The sequence below is a fragment of the Rhea pennata genome, chromosome 14 (assembly GCF_028389875.1).
Source record: "Rhea pennata isolate bPtePen1 chromosome 14, bPtePen1.pri, whole genome shotgun sequence".
NCBI lineage: Eukaryota > Metazoa > Chordata > Aves > Rheiformes > Rheidae > Rhea > Rhea pennata.
In genome coordinates, this window is record NC_084676.1 from 3,270,470 (window position 1) to 3,289,511 (window position 19,042).

Sequence of the window (19,042 nt, forward strand, 5' to 3'; positions counted from 1 at the left end):
AGCCTCATGAGGTTCAACAAAGGCGAGTCCTGCACCTGAGGAGGAATAACCCCATGCACTAGTACAGGCTGGGGGCTGACCTGCTGGAAAGCAGCTCTGTGGAGAAGGACTTGGGAGTCCTGGTGGACAGCAGGATAACCATGAGCCAGTAGTAGTGCCGTTGTGTCTGAGAAGGCCGGTGGTATCCTGGGGTGCATTAGGAAGAGTATTGCCAGCAGGTCAAGGGAGATGACTCTTCTGTTCTACTCAGCCCTCGTGAGGGCACATCTGGAGCACTGTGTCCTGTTCTGGGCTCCCCAGGACAAGAGACATGGAGCTAGTGGAGAGAGTCCAGCGCAGGGCTACGAAGATGATCAGAGGGCTGGAGCACCTGCCCTATGAGGAACAGCTGCGAGACCTGGGCCTCTTCAGCCTGGGGAAGAGAAGACTTAGGGGGGATCTTATCAATATCTACAAATACCTTAAGGGGTGGTGTCAAGAGGATGGGGCCAGACTCTTTTCAGTGGTGCCCAGTGACAGGACAAGAAGCAACAGGCACAAACTGAAACAAGGCAGTTCCATCTGAATATGAGGAAAAACCTCTTTGCTGTGAGAGTGACAGAGCCCTGGAACAGGTTGCCCAGAGATGCTGTTGGAGTCTCCGTCTCTGTAGATGTTCAAAACCCGCCTGGATGCAACCCGGTCTGATATGTTCTAGTTGATCCTGCTTGAGCAACGAGGGGGGGGGGGTGAACTAGATAGTCTCCAAAGATCCCTTCCAGCCTCAACCATTCTGTGAAATACCGAAGGCTTTTAGACATTTTGTCTGAGAGTTTGCAGTCCGGAATTTAGTGAGCACAGAATCCAGTGGGTAGTTCAAGACTGTGTTTTATGAACACAACTGCATGTTGAAAAGATACGCCATCACCAAAAATCCTGTGATAGAGTAGGAGCTCTTCCTTAGTATTCTGTGGAACTGAAGCAGCATAGTAATTCTGATTTTTTTCCCCTTTTGTTTGCTTCAGTGTGCATAGTTTAATCCTCGGTGGACACAGCCCACATGCCAGTCTGATACCTGAAATGAGCTTTAAGTCTGACACACTAATATCTAGACTATTTAGGTGAAGAATGACCTGAGATTTCTTTCTCTCAGCAGCGAGACAGGAGCTAATGCCTGTTAGTTACTAGGGGCTCTTCCTGATCTTGGCAGAGTTTTGTAAAACTCAAGCCCCTGCAAAAGTGTCAAGCTGGGCACCTAAAAGCTTTAGGTGTCTCTTGAAAAATGTCAAGTGCACAGCTTGTGGTCAGACTGCAGTGTTCATTTTCAGACACTTGCACAATTTGTATTTAAAGTGGCTGATGTTACTGAATTTATGCTGCCTTGCTGTAAACTTTTTGGTGGTTAGTCAGAGACCAAATAAAAACTATGTCTTATTTTCAGTATGATGTTTTTTCTAATTTTGCCTTCAGCTGTTGGATTTTGATAGACTCCTAGTATTTCAAGTATATTTTTGTTTGAACATCTAGCAATAACCACACTAAAATAAAATCTGATAACTGGGCGTATAGCTAGCTAGATAAGAGCTCAAGTGGATGGAGCTCAATTTGTGCAGATACCTAATGCCTATGCAAATAGTGTAATTTAAGCTGACATAAGGAATTGTTAATACAGATGTATCATATAGAAATGTCCCTGGTCAGCAGTTAACTCTGACGGTAAGAGACTCCCTTCCAGCTGAACTTGATGAACCTCAGAGCTTTGTTTTCAGTTTGCTTTAGAGTGACTTTGAGCAGTGGAATCAGTTATTGCTACCATCAAATGTTTTCAGAAACTTTTTATGTGGAAAGTTGTTTGGCCACTAGCTCCATATTTTTTGCTTCTCAAGGGATATTTGCTACTGCCATCTCTCTGAAGTCAAGCATCTTTACTACAGCTCTTTGAACAACTGTCTATAACTTTCTAGGCTTAGCATGTTGATACAGAGTTTTTTTTCTTCCTTTGCTCCCTATATTGACTATGGCTATGCTTTCAGAATGGAAATTTTTGAGGCGGTGAATCTTTGCAGCTGTTAGGATAAACCAATTTTATCAGTGGCCACCTATTTCTGACCTTGCGTGTGGACCCGCTGCAGTGTTCTTTGCAGTTCTCTCCAGAACGGTGTGTGCAGATTTTGAGGGGTATGATAAATAAGGGATTTTTGTCCTCGCTGTGAGAGACGTTGATGTGACATCTCACGCAGTTTAGATTAGCGGTTTTCCAACTTTGTTTCGTGTTTGTGTTATAATATATTTTATTGATAGTTTTTTTCAGTAGTGAATTTCCTCCGCTCTCTGATCAGGCATCAGGGTGGTGCTCTCATTAGAGAACCTTAGCGATGTTCTCTGCCTTGCTAGGGCTGCTCTTGGTACGTGCGTGTCTTGTCACGGTTCCCGGGGTTGCTACTATCGCTTCTGTAATTGCTCTGTTGATGCTGGAACTAAAACTGGGTTAAGGAGTGTAGCTGCACTGGGCTCCTGCTTTTCAGAGTCGATTTAGGTGTCTGAACAGCATTCCCAATTCCAGAATCATGGTGCAAACCCATGTGTTGCCGACTTATAGCTAGCATAGAAAACTGGTTAGCCAGCACAGATTTGGTAGACTTCTGCCAGAAAAGGCATAGCTTTTTTTTTTCTTTTTTCTTTTTTTCCCCGTGCGCCTCACCAGTGAGACCCACCTCACAGGCTGCATGCCATTCCTCTATAGAATAACTTTCATACTTCTGCACCTAACATCACACACATGCAGGACTTATGTACTGGAAATGTTCCTGAGTCTTTAGTTGCTCCCACAGATCTAAGGATCTTAATTAAAACTGTGATTTCTGAAGTTTTATAATGCCTGCAAAATTTTCTCCCTTTGGGGATCATCCATGGTTGTTTTTATTTTGGAAATTATGTAGTCTGACCTCCTAAGGAAAAGAGCTGTATGTAATTACACAGCTTGTCAGTACCTCCCTCTCCCCAAATAACTTTTGAACCTGTTAGCCATGCTCATCTGCATCTCAGATGGGTGCAGATCTCCATAACACGAGATACTGTGGTGCAGAAAAGGTTAATGGCAGCTTGAAGTTACTGCAGAAGGGGAAGAGGACCATAGGATGCAAATCTGCAGGAAACCAGGCCCTTACAATTCTGCAGCCTGCAGAACATTTTGTAAATTGTACTGCCATTGCTGCTTTTACTGTTAGGGAAAATGGAGACAAAGGCTTTTCTCCGTGTAACTTCATTCGGTAGGTTATAACCGTAAGGTAATGGCAAAACATCTATGCTTAGTTTGTTACTATACCGTTGTTACTGCTTTGTTGTTGCTGCTGTTCCTGGTAGGGGATTGAACGTGCTTATTTGCGGCTGCCTAATTAAAGAATGACAGCTGGTTTGAAATATCGCTCTGCTTTTGCAAGAGCTAAGAATAAGTTAACAAGAACTTCTGGAAAGAAATGCACTTATCAACAGGATTAATTGACAATATTTAAAGCTAGGCTTTCTTTGGAGGAAGCTGTTAGGCTCTGGTGGCCTTGGGATAACAAACCAAACATGTTGTTTCTGAGTCTGCAAGTGCACGCCAGTCCTATTATAGCTGCCCATGGCCTTGACAGAGTAACTGAATAAGAACTCAGTTGTATCAGGTCTTCATCCTGGTTAGCAGCAGAGCTGCAGGGAAATGCAGCAGAGATGGTGCTAATTCCAGTTTATCACTACTGAGGAAACCTGTGGAGGAGAGGAGCATGGTATCGGTATGTAGAAGCTGGGTGTGGTAAACAAAGTATAGGTTGAGAGAAGAGAACAGCATAATGAAGGGGAAGATTTTAACTTTTAGATGTGTATCATCTTTCTTGCATAGTAGTTGGAGGCCTTCTCAGGCAAGGATGAGTGATGCCAGCTGTTAGGGGTTTTGAAATTCTTCGTTTGCCAGGCCCTCTGGATGAATAGGACAGATCAGGGTCTCCTAATTGCTTCTTCCAGACAACAGGACAGTATCTACTTGAGTCATCTTTTACTCTTTGGTTAGTAGGCTTAAGCACTCTAGGGATGCATTAGAGCCTTGTGTACAGTGTGTAAATTCCTTATGAGTGAGCATGTACGTGATCTGGGGAATAACAGAACAAGTTAAATATTGTATAAGACAGAAATGGAACTTATTAGGAAGAGAAGACGTGGAAAACGAGCTGTGTGTTTGGGAGTTGAAAGAATGAAGGCTTAAAACCTTCAAGCTCTAAAATATGTAGAGCGATTTTAGGATGGGAAAAGCGAAAAACAGAATAAGCACTGTAATAGAATCCATATAAAAAAAATTAACACAGCTGTATGTTTCCCAGTTAAACATAATCAGAATAAATGCAAAATTAAACTTCCAGCCAAAAATCAATCTGTGTAGTCTACCATCACGTTTGTGGCCCAGGTGTTAAGAGGACATGGCAATGTCTTTCAGCAGCACTACTGCTTATGCCAGGTAGCTTTTTTGTGGACTTTTCTTGACCCAAGCATAAAAAGAGGCTCAGTAAAATTTAGCAGATGCACACTGAAGACAAAAACTTGCTCTGCAATCCGTACCATGGTGTAGATGTTGGATGATGTTAGTAATATTTGCAACATTACATGCTTCGTATTGCAGCGCCACTTGCGATACAGCTGCATTAAGTGTTCCTAGAATGAAAAGATACAGCATCTTGGACAAGTTCTTAGCTGACAGCCTAGAAAAAATGAACAATGATCTCAGACATTTCCCGATTAAGAAGCAGAAGAAAGCAAGGTAGTCTCTGCTCAAGCTGCCAAAGGAAAGTTGCGCTGGGGCTAAACTGATATGATGCGAGGTTTCCTGGGAGAAGTGACAGATCTCAGAATATCAGAGTAACTGGAGTAGGAAGGGACCTCTGGAGATGTTGTCCAACCTCCTTGCTCAAACTGAGTCAGCTAGAGAGGATAGCCCAGGACTGTGTCCAGTTGGATTTTGAGCCTCTCCAGGGATTGAGAATTCACAACCTCTCTGGGCAACTTGCTCCAGCGCTCGGTCACCCTTACAGGGAAGATACAGATCTGTGTTTCTTGGGGGCTGGTACATGCTGTCGTTGGGTAAGCTTTCCCTCTAGTCTCCATGAATACACTTTCCCGAGCCATGAGTATTAATGGGAAATTTTTAAGGTTTGGTATTCTCTGGAGTGTTCCTGTTCCTTGCTCTTAGGTAATGTTAGCTCAATCAATGCCTTATTTATCCTTCAACTAATGGAAAGCATGGTATCAATGTATAGGGCCTTTCCGGTAGTACTTTACACATTTAATTTTTAAATAATAATAATAATAAAAAAAGATCCTGGATAGTTCCCTGGCTTCCTATTTGCTTTCCAGGGTGGTTTGATGTAGGCCAGTAGTGTTTTAGTAAACCCACAGTTAGTTTGTGCTCCCTCTTGTGGCACTGGGCAGAGGGAGAGCTTGTTCCCAAATCAGCCCCAGTGCTGCTACCTGATGGAAAACTGGAGGGATTCCCAAGCGGTTATAATTTTGAAAATATGGACGGTCCGCTTGACTTTTGCAAGTGTTACTGTTCTGTATTTGCTCAGAAGCACTAAAAAAAATGTATCTGTGGAATAACAAAAATACCTTTACTCCCTTTGTCCATTATTTAGGTTCCCTACTACCCAACAGGGGTAATACTGTTAATTTTTCTTTTCAAGTTTTGTTTTTTCATGTGGTACCTTCCTAATGCATGAAAGAAGAGGGAGATAAAGTGGCTAATGTTTTTGAGGTATAATAGTGTTTTGAATACGGGGGTGTATCTGTTAAGGGCTTAATCTATTAAGTTGATGGCAGAAGTAAAAGAATAGCTGTGATATATTTCATCATGTTTTTTGGTTGAAAATATTGTTCCTCTTTCTTCTGAGACAGCAGTTACAGAGAGGAAGAGAATAAAATAAATATAGATTTTGGCTTAATGCATTGAGGTTTCCATGATAGCCCCTCTGCCAGTTAGCCAGCGGTTCCTAGGTGTGAACGATGGGGAGGGTAGGGTTGGTGGGAAGCTAAATGAGCAGGAGCCGCAGTGAGCGTCTGGGACTAGGCGGCAGGGGTGGTAGTGACAGCGAAAACGAGCAGGTAACAGAGAAAGGAGGAAACGAACTGCAGAGTTTGAAAAACTAAAGTGCACTCCGAAAGAAGGACTTGTGGGTTAATATCTAGGCATCCGTACATCTCTAGCCCTTGAAGAGAAGGGAAGGAAACAAGGAAGAGGGGGGAACAGTTATGATGTAGGGAGAACACTGTAATTAAGTCGGGGTGCAAAAAGATGGTGAGTGCCAAGGGGTTATGAACACAAAGGAGCAGTGAATTACAGAAATGTTCTGCGGAGAACGGTCCCTCCTCTTCCTTGTGGTGAGCTCGAGCCCACCACAAGAAAAAAAATCTGTTTTTTGTTGCATGTAAGCAGGGTGTAGTGAATTCATTTATTTTATTTTCAACTAGATGAATGCAGTTTAACTTTGGCGGAATGTGTGAGTTGATTACTTTGACAGGTTTAATTACTTTGACCTGAGTAGGTTGAAAGTGAGTTTATTTCCCATTGAGAGAAGCATTGAAAGTTGTCATGAAAACCTGTCAAAGGAATTTGAAGAGGGGTCAGGAAGTTATCTTTACAGTAAATAGAATTCATAAACATGTCAGTTAAAAGGGGAGCTTATTGATAATACCTGGATTTTGTGGCTAGAAATCTTTGATAATTCTGTTGACTAGGAAAATGGGTTTGTCTGTTTGATTTGCTTTTCATAAAGCACAGGCAAATAGTTGCCATGGAATAAAAAAATAAAAATTTGATTCATAATTCCTTTTCTCCTAGAACACGTCAGTAATGGAGGATCAGAATGAAGATGAGTCTCCAAAGAAAAATACCCTATGGCAGGTAAGACTCACATGCTCAAAAGCTAGTTGGCGTAGTTTTCCATGTTCCTGCTTTTCAGAAGCTTCTAAATAACTTGCTTGTGCAAATGTGCATGATCACCCTTTTATGTAATTGACTTTGTCATCCTAAAATTAGCTGAATCTTCACTTGAAGGATGACAGTGAATAATACTTGATGAATGACTAGACCTTCTCAGATTTTGCATGTTTTCACTGATCTTGAAATGGCGCATACGATCCCGGTTCAGAGGGTGCTTTAGAACACAGCTCAACATATCCGAACAGGCGATCATCATTTAAAAGAAGGAATTCCGCACCTTCCTGTGGCGAAGACTTGCCAGGAGTTTAATTTGGAGAAGACGGGGAATGTTTCAAAGAGGAATAGTTCCCCAGGAGCTGTCTTGGTCTCTTGAAGGGCTCAGATGAGTCTGGCATCGATCTTTGATTCTCTTTACCAATTGGTAATAAAATTTGGGGTGTTCTTTTCTAGAATTCTTATTTGTAACTATAATTCCCAGCATTTAGCTAGGGCTGCTGTACAGCTAATGCAAAAATAATTACATATGTATTCTAATCACAATTTTACACGGATGCCCCAAATACAGACATGAACTGCTTTTCAAAAACTGAAACTCTTGACATCGTGTAATTTTTGATGTTCGTTAATGGGGCAAGCAATTCAACACCTGTGTGAGGGTCGTCTTTTTTTTTTTTTTGTGCTGATTAGAGAGTTAATATCCAATGTTCCTGTGTGGGTACTGCGGGAACCTGTAAATCATTTGTGGATGCAAACTGCAAATTGCAGCAGAAACCACTAGTTTAATCTAGAAACATTTGTTCTAAAAAGAGCAAGTTCCTTGTTGTTTGTGTAGTGAGTTGAGAGAAGAGAACAGTTGAGAGGTAAGAGAAGTATTTCAGTGTAACAAGGAACTTAAAAGTATGCACAAGGGCCTTTCATTCATCCTTATCTGTGATAGATGAAATTTATATGGTGTGATGGCTTTAACAGTATATTTCAAAGTGGGTTGATTACTTCTCTGTAATGTCTCACATTTTCTTCCTCAGCAGAGTTCTGATAAAGCTGTTCATATTGTTCGTGTTTAAATAGCGACTTTCTTTTTCTAAAAACAGATAAGTAATGGAACTTCATCTGTGATTGTCTCAAGAAAAAGACCATCAGAAGGAAATTACGAAAAGGAAAAAGACTTGTGTATTAAATACTTTGACCAGTGGTCTGAATCAGATCAAGTGGAATTTGTGGAACACCTTATTTCACGAATGTGTCACTATCAGCATGGACATATTAACTCTTACTTGAAGCCCATGTTGCAACGGGACTTCATCACTGCGTTACCAGGTAATTAATACTCATTTAACAAGTGGGTATATAAATACATTTTTTCTACTTTGAGGTGTTTGCAAACTTTTCTTCAATAATCTTCAGATTTAGATTGTGTCCTATAAATAATATGATGCTTCCTAGTCAAAGAAGTGTAGGAGGATACTTTGACATTCACTTATGTGATTAATTGAATTGGCCACTGGATGCCAGTGTTGTTCCATGTAAAAGTAGTTTGAACAGCATGTTCTGAAGAATAGCTTGTGTTTAAATTGGGTCTGAGTTGCAAAAGTTGCATCTCGGTAAGCTCTGGTCTACCTTTCTTTTTCATTCCAAGCCTGTAGGTGTAGAAAATGTATGGGTACACTTGTGAAGACTTTATTACATTTTTATTTCTGTCCTTAATTTCTCAAGCCTTTTAAAGAGGAAACAACAGCAAACTGCTGCCTACTCAGATAAGTGAGTCTAGTCATTTGTGTGGTCTTGTTACTGACTCGAGTAATTTGCAGATTTTTTTTTAGTGTAGTTCAGTTCCTTTCTTCAATTGCTCAGAACCTCTTCTGCCTCAGATGAATGTAAATCTGTATCAGTAATTTAAGTATGAAATCTGTTCTTATGCTTACCATATGCATTTCTTTGAAACAGTAAAAACTATATGTATGTGTTATATAGCTATTATATAGGATATATATATCTTTTAGCTTTTAGTTATCTTTGTAAGAGGTAATATTTTTCTGTCAAGATCTGAAAGTAATTGTATCCCTGGATTTTTTCTGATAGGTGGATTGATTCATTTGATTCTTTGAAAGATAATTATGTAGACAATGTTTCCAAATTTGGAAATGAAATGGGTCAAAATGCTCCATTTCCACTGACAGAGCAATAGCACAGATTCATACCTGAGGTGAACGGATACTCGGCAGGTATTATCTGCCAAAAGACCAAGACACGACAGGAAGCGCCAAGGACAGAGGGTGAGGTGATGTGAGTCTGGGTAGAAAGGTAGACACTCGCCTCAGTTCCCCCCAGCAGGGAAGCCAAAATCCATTCAACAATAAAACCTTCCTATAGGATTAGAAACTGGTAACTGAGTGCAGGAGCCACTGAAGTATGCTTGCTTTTACAGGCTGGTTCTGTTGCAAGCTCTGAAGCTTTTCTAGCCATTGCTGTCATTAAATGGTCTCTCCTGTATGGACTTTTCTGATATCTTATGGCAGAATATTAGATTTTTTTTTTTAAATACTGCAGTTGTTTTAGCTTTGGAGCTATAGATTTCTATTTTCTCTAGTGCTGCTTTATTTTCACAAAACCTGGAGGAAGTTAGCTTCTGGAGGTGGTGAGGGGGTTTCTGCTCATCTGTCAAGTGTGGTTGAGATGAACTAAATCAATAGTTGGAGAGGTGGTGTGGGGAAATGAAGAACGTGGTATGGGACACAGGAAGTGATACAGGATTTCATTTGTGCTCTGTTTTCTTAAGAAAACAGGCTTAATGCAAAAGTGAGGGAGGAAACTATGCAAAGAGGGGAGTTGCCTTTCCCCCAAAACCTCAACTTCAGGGAATTTATTTTATAGATGATTTAGCTCATTTAGCCACAGATGTCCAAAATGGATTCCTAGTTCAGACTGGAGTGCTGCTTCCTTCAGCCTAGATGTTTTCTTCTAGGCTTGTTTAAACTGAGTAGTGAATTTGGATATTCCCTAGGGAATGTCTGAGTTTTAACTAAAACTCAATGAAGTGAAATAGACCTTATCGGTGTCGTATGCAAATATGATCTTCAACTATAATTCTGTATGTGTTTATTTTTGCATCTCAGGTATCATGGAGATGTGTAGTTCTCTTATATATGTTTATTGCTAAGAAGTTGGGGCTGCAAAAATTAATGCTTATTTGTACCATATGTGTATTTATGACAGTTGGTCTCCTTATCTATAGATGCTAGACTGTAAATAGGAAGAATAATATGAAAATTTGGGAAATCTTGTAATGAATTTGGATAACCTGGGTATCAGAGCATAAAAATGAAGTTGGTAGTTTCCAGCAAGTGGTATGAAACCCACCTCTCCTACCTAAGCAGCCGTGTTCTTTGAAAGGGTGTAATGCAGGTCGTGTATAAATGTTCATTAATCATCCTTGAGCCAGCAGAAACGAGCGTGCATGTTTGGATTGAAACGATAGGTATTTTTGATAATGTCCAGACCTAAAAGGAGCTGCATGTTCACTCTGTGCAGCAGTGAGTCTGTGCTCGGCGGGACAGCTGCTGCGGTGGAGGGTAGCTACGAATCTTTGTCTTCCTGACTGTTTGCGATTTATTAGGGAGCATTGGAAGGGTCTGGTTTGATGACACGAAAAAACATTTATGCAAAAACACTTTGTGTTTAGTAGCTCCATGCTGTACTGATTGTGGATATAAGGTGCGTTTGGTGGTATTGTGTGTACGGGTGCTCCCAGATGCCTTTGGCTCGTCTTCTAATCAGCCTGAGCGCGTTTATTCAAACGTGATCGTTCTGTGCTGTAGAAATTCTGACTTGACCCAAGAAGGCCTATTGCTAATAAGCTAATCTGTCAAGAGACTGGGGGGGGTGGGAGGAAGGCACACAAAAACCTATTTGTCTTCTGGATTTCTATGTTTTTGCTCTGTTGCCCTTCAGCCATGTATACGTGTACACTGGGTCTTTCTGGAGAAACCAATGACTTTTAATTAAAAGTCAACTATCAAAATATATCAAAAGGAATTTGATTGCTGTGGTTCTGAACCCAGTTCTTGACTACAGATTCCTGTTTCTTTAAAGGAATATGTTGACAGCCTTTGAACTTCAGTAGTTTTAAAGGGAGAAAGTTTTTTTTCTCTTATCCTGGAGTGGAACATATTTCTCTAAAGAAATTTTGCTGCTTTCAAGATTTTGACTTTCTTCTGAAGTTCTGTGTGTTGCTTATGGTTAATATAACCCATGGCTGCTGCTTCTCACAGTGTCATTCAGCTTCATAAAGAAATCTTTGGAGATTTCGGATCATACTTAAAGTAATTATTTTTCCAAAGACGCAAGTCATTTAAAAAAAGAAAAAAAAATCAGTTTCCCAGACTGACAGATAGAAGCAAAGATTTCATAACTTGCTGTACAGCAACTGCTACTAGTCGTGATTTTCATGCAGCTGAAATGTTTTTTAAAGAAAATAATTATAAATTGCATTTTTCTCACCCCTTTCAAGTCTCACATATTTAAATATAAACTTTATATTGCCAGTGCATATTCATTCCTTTTTAAGTTGCAGTAAGGTGTGTCAGTTCTGTGAAAACTAATTGGCATGGGGAGACTAAGTGGTAATAACTTTTCTCTGGACTATGAGGCACAAGGAAACTACACTTGAACATGTAGTGTTTGAATAACCCCTGTATAATTTGTTTCCAAGAATTAGATCTGAGCTGTTTGGAATTAATGCCATGTTGGGCTAATATTGCATTAAAAGATAAACCTTTTTCAGGATAGTTTTAGATCTCTGAAGAAGTAAATCCCTTTGTTTTTAAGCCAAAATAGTCCTTGCTGCTATCCCTGCTGATTTCTACACCTGTGAGAATTCAGGAGAAATGGAAAGTGCTTGTGGTATCTGGCTTCCCTTTGCTTCAGTGGAAAAACAGATAATTATGGTATGCTTTTCTGTAAGCAGTGGTAGAAAGTTTAGTCTGCAAGGTCTGTTCTTGTAGACTGGCTTGTGGCTGGGCTTTTTTCTTGACTAGTAATCACTATTATGCTGTGTGCCTAATACTGTCTTGCTATTACCAATGTCATCGATCTGCCTTTATGGACTTCAGAGTGACTCGGAAGGGCTCCTTGTTCTTCCAGCTGCTCTAACCGTATTTCCTCCGTCATGCCCAAAACAGCTCTGGAAAGGTAGCAGTGGATAACAGACAACATAATTGCAAGAAAAACTGATGTCACCACTGTGCTTTTGCTTCTCTTGATCGTCTTCATCATACTGTTCCTTGCACGGTCTCATCCAAATTGTGCCCTTTCCTGAAATGAATTACAACTTTGGCCCTTGAGTTTCTGTCTTTTTGCCTTTGATTAGATGGAGAGACGGGGAAAAAGCCCATTTTGTATCTGTTTTGTGTGTTTAAGCTCGGAGAGAACTGTATGCTGTGTCAGGCAAGTCAAACCCTGCCAGAGTTCTTTCGAGATTTGTTTCTAAAATAATAAAAGTCTGTGCAGTTGCATGATCTAAGTGACTGTTTCATATCTAATGTTAGTCAGTTGTACAGAGCTGACATCCCACATTTGGGTTTCATTTTCATACAAAGTGATATTTACACATTGAGCTTTGAAATCTCTGTGGATTTTAATTGTTTTAATTTATTATTGAAATTCAACCAAACCTTCATCTGGTGCCTATAATCAACAGCAGCTGTAATTTTTTTACCATTTTCCTATAAAACTGCAAAAGCTATTGTTGAGGCATAAGAGTTAAGAGTAATGTTTTTCTTTATTTCTTTGAAAAGTGTACTAATGAATGCTAGATGCATTTTACTAAAGAAAATGCGTAACTCTTGGTATTTCTCTTCTAGAAAATATTTTAAGAACAAACTGCTCGCTGACTTTAGATGTAAAATGAGTGTTTTGTAACCTTGAACTTCCATATATTAAATGAGAATCCTGCATGGTCTCCGAATTAGTTATAATATGTCCATCTAAGAGTTGGTGCTTTGCACTGGTTCCTGCTGCATTGATTAGGATAACTGTTTTTACATGCCGTGTTTTTAATGTGAACAATATAAATCTGTACATCTTCGCTAGCAGTAAAAATCTTGTGGAGATGAAATGCGGTAGCTGATGGCTGTTAGCTTTTATTAAAAACCTTGGCTTAGCTCATTTAAAAATTAACAAGCATTAGTACTGGAATTGCATCGCACGGAAAAGGGCCTGAAAAAGCTTGAGGTTAGTGAAGTGATTAAAAAAAAAATGCTGCAAGTTGACCACTTGAGTTGTGTCTCTCCAGGCTGCATAACTACATGAAAATCCTTCTGTAAGGTAGGCAGTCATGGCTAAATATTCTTGAGCACATCCCTAATCTATGGAGGGAAAAAAAAGATTTAGTAAGGAAGATGATTTTCTTTATACCTTGAGTTCATGTGGAGACTTACTCTCCTTTGGAACTGTATTCTAGCCCTGCCTCTAAATGCTTCGTATGTTATGGAGAGCTGGTCTCCTTGTAAAGTTGGGTTTCCAAAAGGACTTAGCTCTCCAACCGAAGGCTAAGCTGACCGCTCCTGCTGTGAATTACCCAAGAGCCTCGAAATGTGCTTTACTCAGCCTCTTACGGGCCTGATGTTTTTGGCTACTTCAGGTCCAAATGTTATTTTTCTCCTTCTGCATTTTGCACAAGCAATAGAAAGCCACCAAATACATTTTTCTACCCCGTCCCTGTCGTGTCGTTTTTTGCAGTGGAGCCGAGGCTTTGACTGGGGCTGCTGAAGACTGTTCCCTGGTGGCATGATGGATTTTCTGCCTCTTTTTCTGAGGAAACAGGATTAGTGACTCGTCGTGCGTCAGCAGCAGGGCGCCAGCTCTTCACCCATGCTTGAAATAATCTGTGGACAGCCGTATGTGGCAGCATTTGATCTCTCCAAGAAAATGACCATTTCTTGGAGAAGTTGTTGGTACCACCTTGGTCATTAGCACTCGGGCTGCAATTAGAGGCCCAAAGGGCTGGCTAACTTCTCCTTTTAACTCACCAGCTTCTTGACTGACTTTGACTGTTAGAAAATGCTCTGAAATGCTTTTGAGTACTTCAAAGGAGACTTTTAATGGAGCGTGGTGACTGCCATTTTTTTTCTACTTAACGAGTCTCGAAATAGAAATCCAAATCAAGCTCCTCTGAAGCTCTATAAATGACGTGTGCCTTGCTGCTCACGCCAAGGGTTTCAGCTCCAGCGTAGGGATTGCTGCTAGTAATGGCATATACTGCCCAAATGATAGCGTACCAGTGGGTTGCGTCTGACTGTGCAGCGGTGTAATGACTCTCTCTAGCTTGTTGCCGTTAAGCGATGCAGGAAATCAGCTCTCATTTTGCCATCTTTGTCGTTTTTGTAAGATGGCTTTTTCTTTCTTTTGCTAATGAATCTCCTAAAGTGCTTATAGTTGCCTTTAAAATGTTTGCCTGCCACTGAAAGGCAAGTGATACTGTCCTCTCGCCTTCGACGCGTGCTTCAAGTTGGTTTGTGAGCAGATCTGTACAGTGTTTTCTGAAAGACGATACAGGTGTGCTGCAAGAAGGAGAGCGCGTTTGCTGAGTTCAAAGGATGCTTTGCAGTGCAGTGTTTTAATTAGGTTCGTTATTGGCCAGTTTGCAGCTCGTCAGAGCACTCATCTTTTTTGTGGGGAGAGGATAATTATTTAGTCTGTTGCCAGGAGATGGCACTAACAGATAAATTTTTCCCTGTATACCTGAACGGGAAGTTTGTGTGGAAACAACATGTGAACATCCTGCAATATTTGGTGTTTCTCCCCTTGGGAACTGCTGCTTCTCATCTGACATGTTCATGACTTTTACATTTGCTCAAACCTGTAAACAAGGTATTTGCAACATGTTCAAATGCCAGCCTGGCTACTCAGTCCTATAACCTTTCTTTTAAAGTATATGGTTTAACTAAGTACCGAGTTATGGTTCACTTGAAGGTTTTCAGGCATTTAGTGTTGAACAGATCCCCGGTGTAAAGATGATGCTGTAGGTGTGTGATTATTTTATTAGGTTAGGTCAATAAGGCAGAATTGCCCTTTTTGAGTTTTCAGTGAGAAACGAATCCAGTAGGTATCTGGCGCAGCTGCAGGCTGAAGGCCGGTGATGGTGTCCTTCTACTCAGGTCTGACAAGTGATTTTTGCATCACAATGTTTAACACTTTATTAAAATAATTTCTGGATCGGATGATTTAACTGCAACCTGCTTGTTAACATTTGTTTTCTTCTAGCTTCTTCCAAATTCGGTAATCATTCATTTTTATATTTAATTACTGAGCTTGAAGCATAGCAGCTTAATAGTGATTAAACTAAATTATCAGTTCTGTTATTTCTTAGTGTAATATATGGTCTCTTAATTACCTAATAATTTGGCTAAATATCCCTATAGGAGAGGTGTGTGTTTATAAATATATAAAAATTAAAAAATCACATACCTTTAGGCCTGACCTAGAGTAGACGTGCTGGGAGGATAGTAAAAACAGTGGCTTAGCCCGAAGGAGGAGAGAAGGGTGTTTTAAGCACACATGTGGTGTAATGGCTTTTGAAAGCAAAATGGTGTGGCGAAATGGGAGCCTTAAACACTTTTTAATTTATAGGGGAACCTCGGTGTACTGCTCTATTAAAATAACGTTTGCGCTAATGGTGGTTAATTGCCGTGCCCTGTGCACTGTTTGCTTTGGGGACTGTGACGCTTTATGTAGAAGATTTTCCCTCTGCCTTTTCCAGACATCAAATGTTGGGAAAACGTGCGGAGAACTGTGTCGTGTGATTACAGGCGATCTAGAGGCACTCGTGTGTTCTGCCCAGACTGGTCTTAGGCTTGAAGCTTTGCTTACGCAGAAACACAACCTTTCTACTAAAGGAACTGTCAGGGCTGTAGCTTCAAAAACTTCTGCATCTGGGAAGATGCAGACCAGAAGACCATTTTTGCAATTTATATACCGCCCTGATATTTTCTTCATACTGCTAATGTAGCAGACAGAACCTCCAGTTAACTGAACCTGGCTATATGTATCAGTTGTCTAAATTTGTTATTAGGACTGCTATTGGAAAAATTTGGATAACTGCATAGGAGCTTTCATCATTCTTAAAACTTTTCTGTAGTGCTCTGAATTCTGTAAAAGAAATGAGCAAATGCTCTTTAGATACATGTTTTGATTCCTGCTCTGTTGCTGTTCATTTTCACAAAAGCAATGCCTAATCTAATACGTACCTCGTTGGAGGACTGCACGAACACTTTCTGCATTTTCCAAAATGAGCGGTAGTGTCTTTGTGGTTGATTTTTTGTTTCTCTTTTGTTTTTTAGTTCAGTTTGAAGTCTAAAGCAGGCTGACATGAAATAGAGTGGAAAATTAAAAAGGCCATCGTCTCCTAATTTGAAAGTTTTTTTTCCCGTGCTTGGCCAGTTGGCATACATTATTCACTAAAATGAAGTTATTCTAGATTTCTGATCTAGCGGGGTTTGGAGGAAGGAAAATTACAGGTCTTTTGAAATAAGTAATAAACCTACTTGTGATTTCTTGTATGACCAGTGACATTTCAGTAGGAATGTGAACAGGAAAACTCTGACTGCTCGTTTATATCTAATGCAAATATACTATCTAAGTGGTTTCTACCTATGTACCTTTACTCAAATTCAGTTATGTTTGTTTATCTAGCACTCTCAATGGGAGATAAAATCTGACAAAGCCCATAAGCAAATGCATGCAGTGTTTACCAAAGTAATTTAATGCCTTGATATGTATATCTAGTGGTAGTTTGTTGGATTTGTCAGCTTTGCTGATATTCTTTTCTCCACCAGCCTAAATTTCTAGTGCTTTTGGAGAAGTATTAACTGGCAAATGTGAAAAAATATATTGCAGCACATTTACTTACAAAGGCTTGGATCAGTGAGTTAGACTCCGAATTCTGGTTTATTTGAACCACTGCTGGAGCTGAGTGCATCCAATATGTAAATCTAACCATTCCAGGGTGGGAAGAAGTTAGCAAGGTTAGTAAGCTGCTCCTGGTAGTTAGGTTCCTTGAGATAAAAAGTCAGTGTTTCCCCAGTCCACTAATAACTGTTGCTTGTTGGCCTTATGCTGCAGTGAGCATGAGCTGTCCACGTAGATGTTGCTTCTTACATATCCAAGTAACTGAACTAGAAAGTTTGGACGCTGGGGTAGAAGACGGCTGAGAGACTTTCTTGGTAACAGCTTCTGACAGCTTTTACTGCCAAAGGCATTTCATGTGGAGTGACGTTGCTTTACTAAAGAGTTTTGTTTTGGTACATTGCTAAACTCGTTCTTTGACCTGGGAAGCTTCACTTTATCGAATCAACAGTAAGTAATCTCGCACCTCCCTACTTCCCACTAGGAGGTAGTGTGCCCTTGGGGTGGAAGATCAGCAGATGAAGAGAAGATCCTGAGACATTATCTAATTAGTATGGCTATTTTAAATACATTGGGCAATCTTCATGAAGCTAAATTAAATTTACTTTGCACTAGAATTTATGGTGTGGAAGCTGAGTTGTCACCTCTCGTTGAGAATATCTGAACCCTGGTGCTTTCTTAGCTGATTTTCATACTAGACACAATCACATTGACAAGACCAAAAATAAAAGCTGTATCAAATGTTTTAAGGTAAAGCGATTACATTACCTTTTAAATATTTATTCCTTTTGATTTTTTTTTCTTAGCTGAAGAGATGCCTCAAAGCCTGCTTCTAGTAATTCTAGTCATTCAGTAATTTCCCTAAGGATGGGGTCTAGTGACAGTAAACTGTGAATCAGCATAATTGTCTCAGTATAAAGCACTGTTTAGAGTTAATGACTTAATTTCCAGCTCATTGATTTCCCCAGCCTACATCAATTTGCAGCACATGACCTCTCCACCATATATTCTGACACCTGGTTTTCAAACAAAATTCAGGAATGGACTGGACATGCGTAGATTATAGAAAGAGTTTGAAACATGTCTTTAGGTTTGATGCAAGAAAGTTTTTTGCAGAATCGCTGCTAATGCTCCTTCTGATGAGTTTATAGGGGTATTTGTTTGTTCCTGAGGAGTCCTGTCAGAGCGTTAACTTAATCTAAATTCTTAGAATTGTTAAATGCAAAGGAGCAGTAAAATAATCGACATTTTAGCTTTGTATTGCTGCTGCATAGTAAAGCGTATATTTGAGGAAGATTTTATTTTGGGGCCATGTAGCTCAGGACGTTGCGTGTTCAAAAAGTCCAGCAGCAAAACGTTTTCTGGTTATACCCAGTGTGGAAATTTAGTTTACAGTCCTGCTCTGTCTACTTAGCAGGCAGACTGTGCTAGGAGAGAAATGGAGTTAGATATTTCAGGGTAGCTTTTTGGCTTAAGCTGTAACTAGTACTTACGTATGATAATGTAATTATCACATTGCTTCAGTGCCTTAAAGCTATGTTATCGTTCCCTGAACGTGCTGCAAAGCTTGGAGGAGGTTGGTAGTTTACTGTGAAGTGACTGACGCTTTGATTGCCTTTATTTCTTTGTAGAGCAAGGCTTAGATCACATAGCGGAAAACATCCTTTCCTATCTTGATGCCAGATCGCTCTGTGCGGCAGAGCTGGTATGTAAGGAATGGCAGAGAGTCATCTCTGAGGGAATGCTATGGAAAAAACTGATTGAACGCATGGTACGCACAGATCCGCTGTGGAAAGGACTGTCCGAACGGAGGGGTTGGTGAGTACCTTGACAAAATCCGAATTCGCTCTTTACTATGACAGCGTTCTCCATGGCCGATTTCGGTAGTAGTATGTTGTGCCAAACGGTAATCGTACAGCCCGTTCGTATCAGCGAGCGCCTCCTCGTCGGCAGACTCGTGGAGGTAGCCAGCTGCTGCTGAAGCTGTCGCCTCCCCTTTCTTCTTTTGCTTGGTCCCTTTTCTGTACGTGCGCTGGTGTCTGTCTTTCACCGCTTGGTCTCTTGGGGTAAGCCTGTCTGCCAAGTTGTGATTTCTGTTTTGCTGGGAGAACTAGTGTGTAATATAGCTAACGCAAACTAGCTGCGGGATGTTCGTAGGGCTTTTTCTTGAGTGAGGTATTTCTGATTAAACTTTTTTGC

The 19,042-nt window shown here is 40.4% G+C and overlaps 1 protein-coding gene across 3 annotated transcripts in view; it reads left to right on the forward strand.

The window, feature by feature from the left end:
* FBXW11 (F-box and WD repeat domain containing 11) overlaps positions 1 to 19,042 on the forward strand; it is a 78,931-nt gene that overhangs the window by 33,852 nt on the left and 26,037 nt on the right. For all 3 annotated transcript variants that reach the window (XM_062587317.1, XM_062587316.1, XM_062587315.1), the window contains 3 exons: positions 6,842 to 6,904; positions 8,035 to 8,260; positions 18,475 to 18,661. In XM_062587317.1, the coding sequence (XP_062443301.1) occupies positions 6,854 to 6,904; positions 8,035 to 8,260; positions 18,475 to 18,661 (464 nt within the window). In that variant the 5' untranslated portion in view covers positions 6,842 to 6,853. The remainder of the gene's footprint in view (positions 1 to 6,841; positions 6,905 to 8,034; positions 8,261 to 18,474; positions 18,662 to 19,042) is intronic.